This window comes from Pteropus vampyrus, unplaced genomic scaffold (genome assembly GCF_000151845.1).
Source record: "Pteropus vampyrus isolate Shadow unplaced genomic scaffold, Pvam_2.0 Scaffold261, whole genome shotgun sequence".
NCBI lineage: Eukaryota > Metazoa > Chordata > Mammalia > Chiroptera > Pteropodidae > Pteropus > Pteropus vampyrus.
In genome coordinates this window covers 316,167-333,463 of record NW_011889042.1, presented here as the reverse complement: position 1 = coordinate 333,463, position 17,297 = coordinate 316,167, and the positions used below count along the sequence as shown (strand labels likewise).

The 17,297-nt window shown below is 36.6% G+C and overlaps 1 protein-coding gene and 1 long non-coding RNA gene across 3 annotated transcripts in view; one reads left to right on the top strand and one right to left on the bottom strand.

Annotated features, from left to right (window-relative positions):
• BCAS3 (BCAS3, microtubule associated cell migration factor) overlaps nt 1–7,153 on the bottom strand; it is a 535,625-nt gene extending 528,472 nt beyond the window's left edge. The window contains exons 1-3 of the mRNA XM_023520385.1: nt 7,066–7,153; nt 4,514–4,568; nt 492–567 (exon numbers count right to left, since the gene is read on the bottom strand). Coding sequence (XP_023376153.1) covers nt 492–567; nt 4,514–4,568; nt 7,066–7,136 — 202 coding nt within the window. The 5' untranslated portion in view covers nt 7,137–7,153. The remainder of the gene's footprint in view (nt 1–491; nt 568–4,513; nt 4,569–7,065) is intronic.
• Nucleotides 7,154–9,073: 1,920 nt separating this feature from the next.
• LOC105302091 lies at nt 9,074–16,578 on the top strand. Of its 2 annotated transcripts, none has more exons than XR_896789.2 (4): nt 9,074–9,394; nt 10,202–10,251; nt 12,275–12,508; nt 12,978–16,578. It is a non-coding gene; the product is annotated as an uncharacterized LOC105302091 (long non-coding RNA). The 2 variants fall into 2 exon arrangements; XR_002776224.1 differs by having other exon boundaries at nt 12,275–12,520.
• The last annotated feature ends 719 nt before the right edge of the window (nt 16,579–17,297 follow it).

The window sequence follows — 17,297 nt, the reverse complement described above, 5'->3', positions numbered from 1 at the left end:
AGGTAAAAGGGGTCATATATGTGGTGCCAGAAAGAAATCTAACTATGGGAGGTGAACACACAGTGTAAATATATATATGCCTTACTGTTAAAATGTACAGCTGAAACTTATTGGGTTTCGTTAACCAATGTCAACATAAAAAATTATTTTTAAAAAATAATAGTAATAAATAAATAACACTAATGATTATTTTAGAATTATAAATCCTATACTACTGACCACACTTGAATTTAAAATAACTTCTTTTTCTAAGAAAATCTTATCTCAGTTGGACTTAAAATTTAAGGCTAGGCACTATATATTACAGTTACTTTCAGACTTATATAATATAATATTAGTTCTAATGAAGTTTCTGTAGTATAATTATGTTACTTTTTAAATTAATTTACATTGAAAACTAAGAGAAAGTAATCTGACTCAAGGGTTCTCTTTCCAGAATCAGGTAACCTCAAACAGTTAATTCATATGTCCCAAAAAATCTAAAACCATACCATTTAAGTCTGCATTTTCAAATCTGACCCAGACTATTTTCTCCTTTTCTTCTGTTACAGGTGTTCCACTGTAAGCCTGTAGGGTAAACAGAAACGTTTGAAGAAAAACATTTTACTGCTCTAATATTACTGACATTCAAAACAAAGAGTAACTTAAATAAAGCCAACCCCATCCCTCTACAACTTCACCAATCCTACATCTTGGGAACTAGCATATTTTGTAATACTTGTACTCCCAAAGAAAGTTATCCAGGAGACTGATAACTTTGGTCAAAAAAAAGAGTTTTTTAACCAGTTAAAGAACTGCAGAAACCTAAAACACAATGTTCATAGTCTACTAGGAAGCATCACTATAATTCAAAGGCACTCAAAAAATTAAATCATCCCCTATACTGGTCAACAAATAAAAAGGTTTAAGAAATAAACAAAAGTACATGTATCTATTTAGTTCCCAGGTATTTATGATCAGGCAATTACACTCTTTCAGAATTTTCAACAATATTATTCTGTGCTTGTCTACACAGTTAGACAGCACGGGCTAGTACTGGAGGTGGGGGAAAAAAAGTATTATTTTTTCAGTCTCTTATTGGCTTCTAGACCCAACCTATAAGCTAGTTCCTACAAGCCTACAAGAATCATAATAAACATAAAGTTCCCTAAAGTCATAGGAAAAGTGTCGAAGGTACCCATTATCAGTATTCAGAGGGAGTCATCTCTCAATAAAGCAAATGTTTTTATTTAAAATTTTTTGAAGATTGTATACACTTACAAGCATTTAGAATGTTAACCAAAGGGCTGCAATGTTTTCAATTATAAAGTGTTACTCAGTTCACAGAACAAATATTTAATATAAATTGTATTAAAAACACACAAGAACTACCATCCCATATATAATATGTTATACATGGCCTACTGTAAATTTCCATACCAATTTACAACCCCTGTACTGTACCATACAAAGTTAATAGCCAAAGAAAGTACTACTAAAAGACAGTTACTTTAATAGCAGGTTTACTATTTTTAAAAAATCCTTATGATTTCAATTGTCTTTAAAAAAAAAAAAAAAACAAGTAAGATGTGTATAGGGCAGTTAATTCTTTTTGAGAAGAGAAAAACCTGAATTAGAACCAACTTTATCTTCAACCATCGCATCCTCATCTTCTTCCTTAGTCTTGCTCTTTTTGTCCTTGAAAACTTTTTTAAAAATAAACTTTTGATTTTGGAATAATTTTAGATTACTAAACACATTAGAAAGAGTTCTCATACATCCCTCAGCCAGTTTCTCCTAATGTCAACTATCTAATCTCATCAAATCTTATCATGGTACATTTGTCAAAACTGTAAAACTAATTGGTGTGTTACTATTAATTAAGCCCCAGACTTTATTTGGATTTCACCAATTTTTTTCACTAATGTCCTTTCTACGCTCCAGGATCCAATCCAGGATACTACATTACATTTAAGATACACTCTTTGTCAGGTTCTCTTTTAATCTGGTAAAGCAATAACATTTTTTTCAACATTTTCTTCAGTTTAGCGAATGTATTAAAAGACTGCTTATCACTTGCGGCATTATTCAACATTCTCTCAATTCCTTTACAACATCTGCAAGCCACCGTCCTTGATTTCTCCGCGCTATGCAGAACAAAACAAGGTTGGAGGAAGCCCTTCGGTGTATTGGGATTCCTGAACTTTTCTTTCTTCCTTGGGATAAAATAAGACTTTCATTACAAGGCTTGTATACTTTCGCTGTTTTCCTCTCCTTAGAAGACATGGTTATTTTTACTAATAATTTTCAAGAATATTCTGTGAGCCTGACTGAAGCATCTGAATGCTACTTCATATGTGACTTCCTGCAGGTTTGCACCAAGAAGGCATAGGACATCATGTAATTTTGCCTCTCAATTTATGATGTCCTTTGCCCATGTTTAGATATTTTATTCTCAGTGAGGCATAGACTCACTCAGTGACACCTATGTTCATAAATAAAGTTTTATTTTAACACAACCCTTCCCTTTGCTCTACATAAAAAGCAGTGCTGAGTAGCCGAGACAGAGATTGTGTGAACTGTAAAACTCATCCAGCCCCTTGCAGAAAAAGTCGGCAGACTGCTACACTAGACCATGAAGACTTAAGGATAAGCACTAGGTTTCCCCTCAGCATAATGCTAAGCTTAACACTGCGCCCCCTACTCCCTCACCCCCACCCCACCACCCAGCTGCTCAAGTAATTGTCTGCTGCCTGAATTTTTGCTTTATTTCCACAGTAATTAGAATGACTTGCATAACATGTTTCTTGAATGAATATGCTAATTCTTAGGTCCATGACTACCTTACTTCCACAGTTACTACTCTGACCCAAATCCTCAGTCAATTGTATAGAATATCCCCTTTCTAACGTATGTTCATAAAAACAAAATTAATCTGCTTCCTTCCAGCATTTTTACTCCATCACTTTTAGCAGCCCCTATTTTCAATCTATTAATCTGGTATTCTTGTTTCTCTAGCAAAGTCTCCAACCAGTCCCTCAAAGTCTCTGACCACAGCCTCTCCCCGAGGCAACAAAAACTTGCTCCTCAGGGTTTCCACTAGCACGAAAGGTGCCTTGGTAAAAATTTGATAAAGAGGCACTCTAAGGATAAGCAAATTACAAAAAGTTTTAAATGCTCGTTCCTTGGAACTAGCCTCATGCCAGAGCTCAGGGCTTATGAGAAAGCAGTTTATAGAAAACCTAAACCTGGAATGCTTTGCAAAGTACAGGATGCTCTAAAGCCACAGCAACTCTGTTGCCTACCATACTCAGCTAGCCAGTTTCCTTGAACCTCAAATACTCAACCTTTCCAGTCACTTCAACTAATGTTACTTCCAACTGTCCCCTGGAACTTAACTCTTTCTTGCTTTCTTTGCTATGCATTCCTTTGACAATTAAGTATTCAGTATGTACTAACATGCATAACACTTACTGATAATGTTGCTATTATCTCCGGTTGTTTCAAGCAACATGACATCCCATGACAACCAAGTTCCTCAAGAAAGGCCTATTTTCATTTAAGTTGACAAAATAAAACAAGGGAACATCAACCTTCCTTGGTAGTTTCCCTTATTTGATGAATACGACTTGTTTGATACAACTGAAATCTGGATTTTAGACTTTTCTAGGACGCTCTCATAAAGCTGGGACACACTGGATCTATGGATGTCCTTTTTGAACAGTGCAGAAACAGATACCTTGGCAGTCAGGAAACACTGATATCACCATGAGAATATACAGAAACCTTTCCCTTCAGTAGTTCCACTGAACAGTGCTTCCCAAAGCTATGATTTCACAAGAATTACCTGAGATTCTTACTACAGATACAAGTTACTGATGCCGCCCCAACTACACTGAGTCAAACTTTAAGGGAGAATGGCCTGAAAGTTATTATTTTTAACAAGTGTGCCAAGTGATACTTATGTTAAGTCTGGGCAACAGTGCACTAGACATGATCTCAGGAGGGCTGCTCTCATTCTCCACCCTCACATTTATACAGAGTAAACAGTAAGGGGCTTTCTCTCTTATAAGTTAGAGTAACAAGGAATATTCTACCTGGCCATCAAATTACTGCTCAATATGAAAGGGATGTAGATTTGTGCTCAGTATAGTATTTAGTTAATATAATATCTAGTTAATGAAATGCAAAGCATATATATTGCTTTTCTTACTCCAGACAGGCAACATTTAACTAGGACAAGAGAAAGATTTGGGGAACAGAAGCCAACTAGAAGAGGCTTGAGTCCCATCTCTCAACTAACATCTCACTTTGATTCCTCTTAGGAGAGCAAGTCCTGAGGAATAATAATTGTGCCACTGTTAGCACAAAACTAAGGCACATCTAGACAAGTATATTTCCTCCCCACTCATGTTCAGGATGCTAAAACATCTAAAGTTCATGATACTAGTATCAAGCTTAGGAAACAGAACATTTCAGAAGTTCCCTGGTCAACAGTAAAAACTACTATTTCTGAAGCCACATAGACACTTACCTGTGGCACAACATCTTGTAGAAAAGTCACAACACTTTCCATGTAGGATTGCTCCCTGAAAAGGAGTGAAATGGATATTTATCATGACAGCTGAAGACAAAACATAGAAAAGTTCTTTCTATAAGCCCAACAAAATCATTTATAATATTTTTAAAGGAGGAGAAAAGACCAACTCTCATCAATTGATAATTCTGTTAATCTGCTTTCTGGTTTCACTGTATGTTATTAAACCCAAATGAGGTTTTAACATTTTTAGACATTATCTCTTCTTAAAAGTCATGCTCTCTTAATTTGATAAAGATAACTTCTAACTCCTATTTGAAAGAGTGATGACAGAAGACTTGGCTAAGGCAGAACTTCCCTCTGGAGCCAGAGCAGAATGCCCTAGTTAGAGCAAAAACAAACTGTTGCAGATGACTCAGTATTTAGCGACCTTTTCTGTATATTATGAATCTAGTCCCTTACCTGTACATAGCAAAATGAATCTGTACTTTGTTGGAGATGCAGGCATTAGAAGGAGTTATTTAGGAAGTCCTCATAGAACTTTTGGCATAAACAAGACATGGGAAAATATTAAAATGCATAAGGACCCTAAGATATTTTAAATGGGAAGTATATACATATTAACAAGTGGAAAAATAAAAATTTCTTCAAAATACCATATTAAATTCAATGAAGAGATATGAAAGTTACATTTAAAAAATAATAATGAGTTCTCCTAAATCCTAGTTTTAAAATATACTTTAGATACCTACAAAAACTGATTAAGCCTCAAAAAAAAATTGTTTTGATTCGGCCTACTACTCCAACCTCATTTTTCTGCCACTCTCCTAACTTACTCTGCTTCATCCATATGCAACTTCAATTCCTAGATTACACCAAGCTCTTCTTTAAATCAAGACCTTTACACTAGCTTTCTTTCTGCCTGGATTCTCTTCCTTTCAGATATCCAGCTTAAAAGTGGTACTTCCTCAGAGAGGCCTTTCCTGACAGCCTTAACTCATACTGCCCATTGCCCATGATTTTCTATCAGCACATGTACATTGATCAGAGCCTCTAACTACTTTATTTATTTACTGTTTCCCCCACTAGAATGTAAACTCTATTACAGAAAGAAATCCATCTCTTACATTTGATTTACATCTCCGGAATCTATGAGCCAGTACTTAGGCATGGAGTAGATGCTCAAGCATTGTTAAAACTGAATGAATTTAATATTTTTTAGAAACCACTAAAGTTATGTACTGCATAATAAAGGTATAAATGTTGAATACCACGGTGAGGCATAGACTACTGCATAGGTGTACAGACTGTGGAGACAAACTGCCTGGGTTTGATTCAGGTTCCCCTTCTTGACTGTTATCAAGAACAATTATTTCTCTCTCCTTTGGTTTCCTCACCTATAAAATGAAGACTAAAATAATATCTAACTCGTAGCTAATAACATGCTGAACTTATTGCCATGGTCCGTGGTTAGCAAAGACATATAGCCCTAGGAAATGAAGGAGGAAAAAAGGAAGTATTGTGGTGAAATATCTTATTACACATATACTTTTGTTAGTCTGAGAAGGCAATCTTTATGTAACATGCTAAACTGCCCGAGGGAAATAATCCGAAATGCTACAATTCCCTGGAAAATAATCCAAAATGCTATAATTCCCTTATGAACATTTTAAAAAGCAGAAAACAAGTTTCACCTTCTTAACCAGGTATTGAAGGGTCATAACTGTCCACCCCAGTCTACTACAAATAGGTCAGCTTCCCTATATTTCATTTATGAAAATAGCTTGCCTTTCCCACATCTGCTCACTCTATTCCCTTTGCATAAAATGTACCCTTGATTCTAATTGCTCAAATACTACTCAGCCTTTAAAGTACACTATAAATGTTAGCTTCTTAATGAAACCTTTTCAGATATAAAATACTCCCACTAAAATACTCCCTCTAAATTCTCATGCTGTTTTGCTGGCATCTTTTTAATTGATTCTAGTGATTTCAAGCATACATATCTTAAAACCACATTAGATTGATTATATGCTCCTAGTATTTGTCAAAGAATACTTAAAACATAGAAATGTACTCTTTATGAAACTGACTTTGTAACTTTCTGACCGAGACCTAGAGTAAGAGATACATTTTATATCACATTCTAGTAAACATATATACATATATGACTATATCTGTGTGTGACACAAAACAATACTAACTCCCAACTATATTTTCTATTACATTCCATTTTATTTTTTAAAAATGGTCTTGATCCACTAAATTGACTTAATAACCCATTAACTGCTAAAACTGAAGTACAAAAAAACATTACTCTTTAGGATTTAGCATAGTGCTTTTCATGTACTCTGTAAGTGTGCTGAATCCATCAACTTGACCTTCCAATTATTCCTTTTATTTAGGCCTTGGCAATATTTACCATCCTGTAAAGCCAAAACTAAATAGATTTTACAAAAGTAAGCACTGTTTAGAAGGAAACCTGAATCTTAGTTAATATTCTTAGTAATCTTTTCTTCAGCTATTAGGCTTATCTGAAATTTGCTTACGTGACAGCCTGGGGGCGAACCACAACTCCACCAGTACAACGACTGGGTCTTCTGGGGGAATCTGTAGCCATAGCTTCATTCGCAAAACCTGTTTCCAGAAAATAAATAAATAAATATACATATACATATACATATACATATATATACACACACACACACACACACACACACACATACATATATATATATATATATATATATATATATATATATATATATATATGGATTATTACTGTTAGGGGTAAGGAGAAAGGTTTATGGTTGTCACTAGAGATCCCTTGTCAAAAATGCCTAAAATGTAGGAAAATTTCTCAGCAATACCGATGACACTGGAAAAGGGTGAAGGCAGGAAAGGAAGTAGATTTTTTACATTTCAAATTACCTAGATTATTTTAATTTGGACCAAGCCTCAGAATCACAAAATTAGTTAACTCTTGCTGGACCCTTTGATCTACTGTTAACATAAGCTAGAAAGGTAAGAAAACCAGATCATGGACGGGAAGTCTAGCACAGAATCACTTTATAAAATCAAATGTGCTACCTTTGTGAGCCAAAATTAAAGAATTTACTGAAATCTTATGTTGTGATAGTGAAAATACACATGGTGCAATATTTCAAGACCAAATGAAACAGCAGACTAATACCTTCCAACTAAGACTTTTGGTAATAGGTAAGTAGGAAAACTTGCTGTAATTATGTGGTAATGGATGTTAACTAGGTTTATTGTGCTGATCATTTTGCAATATGCACAAATATCAAATCAATGTGCTGTACAACTGAAAATAATATGTTACACGTCAATTATATCTTTAAAAAATTTTTAAAAAGACTACCTGGTCATAATTTAACAAAATTTTAAAAATCATGTTAACCCCCTGCTATTGCAACCTAATCGCCAGAGTCTAAATATAAAATAACTTATGACATTAGAAGCCCTTATTCTTTTCTGTCACATCACCGAATCCTGATTCCTGATTGTCCAGTGAGCATCTGAATCACTGGAGAGGTATTCAGAGCATGGAGTGTACTTGGTTAAAGTTTAAAGGAAGATTGACAGCATTATTAAATCTCTTACAAGGCACTCAGAAAAGCCCACAGCCTGGAACTAATTTCGAAAGCCCCTACAACCCTTTCTTCTAAGTAGAAAATATTCTATCACCTTATTTGACAACTTTCAAACTGATGAGTCCCATCTGCTACAACCAAAACATCCTTTGCCCCAACCTGCCTAGGTACCCCCTTCCTCAATGAGTATCTTCACCTCCAGCCCCTCAATCCTCGCATTTCCATTCCAACCTTTATTTCCAAAACACAACCCACCAAGAACTGTCCTATATGGGCCCTGTCTCATGAGGACGACCCCTGACCGATCCCTAAGGCCCCACTCTCCTGAAAGCCACTAGCACAGCGCTACCCACTTAACCTCCAAAGCTGAGCCACCACTGCCCCCGGCCGCCCTCTGGCCCCTTGCCCTTCCTCCCCTCCCCCTCCAATCTCGATAGCGCTCTCTCGTCGAATTCCTGCCAGTCAAGCCCTCTCCCCTCATGCTGCTTGCCCCTCATCCTCTCCAAGCCTCCCCAAAGCCACAGCCCCGCCAGCCTCCTCACCGGCCGCCCCGCCGGTAAACGCTGTTCTCCAGCTCAAGGCTCACTGTTTGGAGTCTCCCCTCGTGATTGACGGCTACCACTTCCTACCACTCCTCAGCGGAACTACCTTTCTAGCCAATCCCAGAAGCAAACTGGCTACGGCCGGGCACCGCCCTTAGAGGTCAGTTTCTCCAACCAGCAAGTAGAAAAGAGGCGGACCCGCCTCCTGAAATTATCCAATCCGCTGGGGCTCGAGGAAAAACAAAACAGTATGTAAATTCGGGTAAAGCCGAGGTGTCAGGTTCGGTTGCGAACGCAGACAGGTGAGGAGGAATTACGGACATGTATATTTTCCTTTGCAGACAGCACCTTCGTGTCTTTGTCAAAAGAGCATCATGCCCCAAACTCCCGTGCACCTCACCTGAGCGTCTCAAGCTGGGAATCGGAGGACCCAAGGACTGGTCTGTTTACATCGAATCTCGCGACAGCTGGTTCGAAGCTCAAAGCACGTGGACGTGGCAGCTGCCAATCACTTTTAGCTGGCCACTCACCCACACCAAACCCGCCTTCTGCCCCGCCCTTTTGGAGTGTTTACCTTCCGGGAGCCTAGGCTGATTTAGGCTGTTGGGACCCCTGGAGCCAAGTGAGTGTTGATCGAATGAGAGGCGCGACAGATAATCTTGTCGATTTGACCCAGGTTTATGGACCACGCCTGACTCCTTTCTTCCCCGTTTCTATCTCTGGTAAGGAAGAGATTAAGATCTCGCCCTGTAAGATTATAATAATGATAACATTTATTGATTTATCGAACAAACAGTAAGTACAAAGCTTCTAAGAAGGAAAAAAAAAAGAACGAGAACAACAGTAAGGTTTAAGCAAAGTGGCTAAGTAGAAAGTGATAGCAAACTAGTTAGAAGACGTAAACAGTGGCCAGATGGACTATGATCTTGCGTAGAATTATAAGGAATTGCAGTTTTTCTCTAGAGTGGGATTTGGAGGACTTTCAGCTAGGAAGTGTCATGAACATATTTATATTTCTAAAAGATCATTCTATCTACTAAACAAAAATTGTTGTCAGGGAAGGGATAAGAGTGGAAACAGTAGGTCAAGTAGAGGGCCTCTTTCAGTAGACCAGGTAGGGGATGCGGTCTGGAACTGAGCCTAGAAGTGAAGCAGTAGAGGTGAAAAATTGTCAATTTCAGAATATTTTGGAAGAGATAATTGAAAGAACTTGATAATGTGTTGTGTGTAGGATAGAAGGAAAGAGAGAATCAAGGATGATGCCCTTGTTTGGGACTGGAGTAACTGAGTGATGACATTTACAGATAAAATGAAATAATCTGAAGTTACACATTTTTTAGTGGTGGTGAATTTCTGTGCCTTGGTTTCCATTTTGTAAATTGTAGAAAGAATATTGTGAGCCTCATAGGATTTTCGTAAGAAAAAATATATTTAAAATACTCAGAACCAGTTAAAAATTTCTTCAAATCAACTAGTTGTAATTATTAATTAACCAACTAGTCCTAATTACTCCAATTTTTCCTCTACAGAGATGGTGTGAGATTCTCTTAGGAGCCTTCAAATAGAGAGAAAATTTGTGGTAATTATTTTTTTGAATGGAAGTAACTTGTGAGTGCTTAGTACATATTGCCATCTCATGAGTCATTTCAAAGTAATGGGACCAGGGGAAACTTTTCAACAATCTGTTCTTTCAACTGAGCAATCTCAGCCAAGAAACTCATTTTCACTGTAAAAGACTGACTTCACTGTAACAGAGTCAGTTCTGTGTTCTTCCAGTTGCTGCAGTGTCCATTATAATAAATTACTAATGACTAAAATTGCCTCTCCTATGGTCCTGCAAATCAAAAACAAAAGTCCCTAGGGAATTGTCAAATTTTTAATGTCAGTTGACATTTTAATGTGTGTTTTGGTAGGATTAAGATTTTTTTTTAGCCTCAAGCAAACCATTGCCTCCCTAACTCTGGCCACTAAAACACTTGGATAATAATCACATCGTTTAAGCAGTGGTGAAATAATCTGATTTTACATAGAACTGTGGTGAACAATAATATTTTAATTTTCAGTCAAATGCAGACACAGTGGTGGAAATGCATGGTTCCCAAAGTCCCAACTTTCTGCCCAGAGAACTGAAAAGGGGAGCCTCAAGGAAAGGGAAAGTACCATGGAAACTGTAGAGAGGGAAAAGCTCAGGAAAGTGACCCCCCTAGCTTAAATTAAGCATGGATCTGATCCTAATCAGCATATTGAAGATTTTGAGAACTTAACTGGCAGGTAGGTCAGTGCCCAGGTTCCCAACTAGCCACTGAGTAATGAATACAAGAGACAGATCAAACTGCACCGTGGCAGAGTCTTTGGAAAATGAACTGACACTGGAACCACAGCCCACAAAAGGTGGATTAGAACATGCAGCATGAATTAAACAGATTGATTGCCTATTAAAACAAAAATATCAACGTTCTCCATAAGAGCTAAATAAGACCCAGAGTGTCGTAACATAATATTGAAATGTCTAGGATATAATCCAAAATTACATGGTATATAAAGAGCCAGGAAAATCTCAATTCACATGGAAAAAACAAATACCAACACATAAATGACACAGATTATCTGACAAACGCTTTAAGGCAATATTATAAAAATACTCCTACAAGCGGTTGTGAACACTTTTGATGTGAATGGAAAAATAGAAAATCTCAACAAAGAGAATATATAAAGAAGAAACTATGGAAATTTCAGAACTCAGAAATATAACAAAAACACTAACAAAAAGAAAAATATTTTTTTAAAAAAGAAGGAAAAACGTGCTGGAAAAATATTTTCAGAAATAATAGCTCAAAATTTTTTAAGTTTGGTGAATGATATAAACCTGCAGATTCAAAATACTCAGCAAGCCCCAAGCAGGAAAACCTCAAAGAAATCCATATGTAGATATATCATAACTACTGTAGGGAGGAGGTAAGAAAATTAAAATATTATTCAAGTTCCATTCAGAAACTGCAATATGCTGATCAGCTCTGCAGCCAGGCCAGGACACCTTCAAAACAAAGGAAGATTTCTGCTGTGATTGCTAACAACCCATTCCCCACACCTATGAAAGGGAAACAGCAACCAAGAATCATTCCCTATAGCCAAAACCACGGGGAACCTATAGATTAAAGGCTGGGAACTGCCAGCAGCAGACCTTTCACTCTTCATAGTATTCTTACCTTTTCAAGCCACATGCTCTTCCCCTTCCTCACTGTATCTCCATATCAAAGGAAATGGGAACTAAAGAATGACATATAAGCTCAATTCCCTGAACACTCAGGGTCCCACTCAGTGCCTTTACTTTCTCTCTCTCTCTCTCTCTCTCTTTCTCTCTCTCTCTCTCACACACACACACACACACACACTGTACTCATCTCTATTGTCTGTTCCTCTGAGTCCCTCTCAGTGCCTTTACTGTTTGTCTTTCTCACTCTGCCTCTGAGAGCAGACCACACTCTTGTCTGTGGAGTATTATCTTTTTTCTAATAAACTTTCCTTTTGACTCTACCTTTGGTGTGTGTGTTGAATTCTTTCTACACGCTTCTCCAAAGGACCCTTTTCTTCTCTCTGTGCAGGGCTTGGTCTTCCCTCACCACCGCCCCCCCACCCCACCCTGTCCTGCATCATAATTATACTGCTGAAAACTAAAGACAAAAAATCTTGAAAGTTTCCAGAGAAAAACTGCAGAGCCTATTTGAATGTGTGCAGATGTTTCATCAGAAACCATGGAGGCCAGAGGAAGTGACATATTTTCTAAAGTGCTAAAAGAAGGAAACTTAGAATATCAGGAATGAAGAGCAATAGCAATGGTAAATATCTAGGTGAGTATCATGGACTGTCTCTTGAGTTCTTTAAAATGTTTCATTTTAAATTATAGCAAAAATTGTAACATTGCCCAAAGGGGTTTCAAAATATATAGATGTAATATATAAAACAACTGTAACATAAATAGGAGAGAGTAATATTGCGGTAAGTGTTCTATGTTCTACTTTAAGTAGTAAAATATTGATTTTGAGTAGACTATAAGTTTGTATATGTAATCCCTAATGCAACCATTCATACTGCCAAAATACTTTGCCTCAAAGGTTAAAATTTTAAGTTTTCAACTTTTCTTAGTGACATAATATATTTAGGGGAAAATACACTTAAAATTCCTCACTGCATTAGAGCAATCTTCTGAAATCTGGAAGATGATGAAAATAACTTTATTGTTATTACCAAAACAAACCTAGTATATGGTTTATGAAAGCAATGCTGAAAAGCCTATATTCTTTCTAGATTTTGATGGACTGCCTCCAAGATGGCCCATAATGATGTCTACCTCCAATATTCATGCCCTGCTTAGTTGCCTCCTTTATTGTTTCAGATATGTTCTGTGTGACTAATAAAATATGGCAGAATTGATTACATGGTACTTTTGAGGTTAGGTTACAAAAGACATTGTGGTTTCTGCCTTTTTCTTTCTGGTATCATTTGCTCTGGGTGTAAGTTAACCTACATTTTGTGAGAAGTCCTATGGTGGGACACATATGACCAGAAACTGAAGTGATTGTTGTGGGAGGCAGGTCCTCCAGCCCTAGTGAAGCCTACAGATGACTGTAGCCCTGATTGATATCCTGACTACAACCACGAGACTAACCTAGCTAAGTCAATCCAATTCCTGACATTCACAAACTGGAGATGTTTTTTTTAAGCTGATAAATTTTGAGGTATTATTATACAGCAATATATACCTATTTTAATCTTTGAAGCATAAGATATATCAAGAATTATCTGTTCTACAAAATATTGAAAAGAGCGTTGGTGGTATAGTGGTGTCCATAGCTGCCTTCCAAAATATTCAAAGGAATGTGTGTGGATGTGATATAAGAAATGGATTTTGGTCTTTGTCTCAGGCTCCTGGCTACAGCTCCTAAAACCTTTGTAATTTCCTTGGCAATTAAAGGTGCTACGAGCATCTTTTGTCTTTGGTCATTGACCCCTGTTCCTGACACAGAGCTCCTAAATCCCTTGGAGTTTCTTGATAGGAGAGTCTTTTTTTCTTATGAAACAACTCTTGGTGGGCTCCTGGATGGCTTCGGGATGGGGACTGGTCAGCAGAAAAAACAAGCTACGACTACAAGTAGAACTTTCAGCCTCACCACCATCCTCCTTGAGGGAAAAGAGGCTGAAAATTGAGTTAATAATTTATGCCTACATGAAGAAGCCTCCATAAAAATCCCTGAACTATGGAGTTCACAGAGAACTTTCAGGTTGGTAAACATTCACATGCCAGGTGGGTGATGCACCCCAAATTTATGAGGACAAAAGCTCCTGCAGCGAGGACCCTTCTGGACTTCCCTTGATATATCTTTTCATCTATATCCTTTATTATATAGTAAACCAGTAAAAATGTTTTCTGAGTTCTGTGAGCTGTTCTAGCAAATTATCAAACCTGTGGAGGGGATTGTAGGAACCCTGATTTTTCACCAGTTGTTCAGACGTGTATATGACAATCTGTGACTTACAATTGGTGTCTAAAATGGGGGCAGTCTTGTGAGACTGGGCCCTTAGTTTGTAAAATCTGATAACTACAGGTAGTGTCATGACTGAATTGTAGGACACCCAGTTGGTGTCTGCAGAAAACTGAATTGCTTGGTGTAGGAAAACCCACACATCTGGCAACACAGTATTGTGTGAGTAAAGGAATAGTGTTTTCCTTTTAGTGGACATAGTTAAGGAATGGCAAAGTTAAATACCTTATATCCACAGACTAAAATACTCAAGAATGAGGAGGCTCTGTGATGTACTGATATGGAAAAATGGGCTCTGTGATGTACTGATATGGAAAAATCTTCAAGATTTAATATTGAGATAAACAAACTTTATAGTTGCATGTCCATGCATAGATTATCACTGAAGGAACATACAAATTGGGGATTGATTTCAAAATGGCTGCCTTGGGGTCTGATGTGGGTTTTTCATTATGTACCAATTTATACATCATGAATTTTCCATCACTTATTATACAACTGATCTGTTACATAAAGCAAATAAAATTTAAATAAAAATAGAAACAGTAAAACAATTGTGATTGCGTTAATATCAACTCTTTAAAGAACAGGCCTAAACATAGCCCCGGGAACACATACAGAAAAGAGCTAATTTTAGCATTCGCAGTTATATGTTTCAAAAATAAAAATGTTTCCAGTATTAGATAACTATTAGTACGGTATGCAATTGGACTCTATTGCACTAAAAATATGATCTGGGAAAGAATGCTGTGGCATTTTTGCATTAAAAAGTGATTGAAAAAATTGAGATTACTTAATCCCTTACTCTGATGAAATGGAAATTATAATTGCATGTATAGGACTATTGTCTTTACAACCACTGGCAGAAAAAGTGAAAAGTAGCTAAATGGATTTTCCTTTCTTTAATATATTCAGATTTGAATTCCTATGTGGTGTAACTAACATGGTATCACAGGACTAAAAGATGAAAAAACTCGTCACAATAAATTGATTCCAAAAGTGTCTGCTAGTTGCTATGTCTCTATCTTGGAAAGATCTGAAAAACAAACTCCTCAGTATCCTAAAATCCTCTTTAAAATCTAGCCACAATTAACGTTTTACCCAGACCACTGATTCTCAATAAATCCTCTTATGAAAAATTAGATGCTTCCAATTGTGTAGTACATAGTTTTATAGGTGCATAATCAATGCTGAATGTATGAATCAACACTTTGATCTCTCAATGAGCAGTCGTTTCTAATAAGTTAATAAGTTTTACAAATTTCTCGAATTCACCACACCAAAATGACATACTCTTAGCATTTTAGTATTAGTTCTTTTTAGTTTTTTCCTATATTACCAAAGTACACAGTTTTATTCATTTTGGATTACTACATATTTCATCACTCATAAGCCATAACTGACCTAGATATTTCGCCTGTTTCGATGTATTCTAAATTAAAAGTTGAGTGAAAAAATGAACATTACATGTATTTTAAATTGTTACTGTAAAAGCATGATCATGCCACGAGTTTAAATCATTAAAACCAACAAAAACCAGCAATGTCATGAACAGTTCACTGATTTATTAGATGAACAAACATATACCCATATAATCAATGAAAACTGTATGATATATAAAATAATTTAAGAAATGTTGGGAATTAGCAGCACCATCCATTATTGAAATAGCAAGAAAAACTTCACAGATTTTATGCAAACACTAGAGGGAGTAACTACTTTAAGACCTAGTAATGCCACTGAATGTCTGGGATGATTAAGAAGGGCATCTTTTTAGGGAAATATACCTCCTCCTACTCCAAAGATTTAGTGAGGATATCTGATGATTAATGTTTTAGGAAAATGTTACAGAAATCAGAGACTGCATAGTATTTTAATTAGGACAAGGAGACTAAATACCCAGCTACTTGAGCATGGCTCACCACTTCTGCTTCTATGAAAAATTTAGTTCTGAATTATGAAATTAGAAATAAAAAATAATTTTTAAAAGACACTAGTTGTCTCTAAGAAACATTAAGTGGAACACAGGTCACTATGAAAATACATCACTTTTCCAGTTTGCTTAATAATTTACTTTAAAAAGTTGTGTAGTTTTCATCACAAGTGACTATACAAATTTAAGCATTTTTAAAAGCTTAAAAGTTTCTAAAATCTAATAGTCTTTTGATTTTTTTTAACCTTTAGCCCTGTTGTTACATTTACTGTGTATCAGACACTGAGTTTGTGTAAAGGATACAAATTTACACACATTTTACAGCAACTTATACCCTAACATCTATAAAATTCACATTTATAATACAAGGAAGTACAAGTCCAGGATAAAACTGCTGAATCCTAAAAAGTCAAACTATACTATTTTTATTTTGTCCCTTTAAAAAAAGTTCAACTTCGGCACCAACTTCAAAAAGCCTTCATATCCTAAATTTGGGGGGAAAAAAACATTTTCCAAATATAGTTCAGCAAACACAAACAGTTTTTCTATGTTGGTGAAGTAAAGGACTTCCAATTTTCTTCTGGCCCCTAAGTCTGCGTCGCATGGTAAGTTTAACAGAGTTCTTTCGCTGTGAGGTTGTGGGGAGGCTTGCCGGCTGAGTACTACTACCTCGACTTAAACCATTTCGTCTATATCTCTTCATAAGAGGGCCAGAGTTGGATTCTTCTAATGTCCTTTTAAAGTTTGCTGGAGGGGTTCTTTCAACTTCTTGGGCTTTCATTTGACCTGGAGTTGAAATCTTTAAATTTTTTTGGTCCATGATGGTGTTTGTTGAATTGGTAGGCACAAGCCCAACTGACAAGCTATTATTCAAAGAATCATGTATCCTTAAAGTCAGGGCTTTAGTGCAATTTTCTTCGAGTGGTTCTGGATCTTTTGAAGGTATGATTGCAGCCTGGACACTCCCTCGAGCTATCTCAGCTGGGACTTCTAAATAATTCTCTGAGAAGGCATTACTACGAACAAGGGCAGGTATATGGTCCTTAGAGTTCAGCTTTGGCCACGGGTCCTCCTCCAGCAACTGAAAAACAAAAAGATAAACCAAATAAGAAATAATTTTTCCAAGAATTCAGCTTAAACATTGGGAAAGTG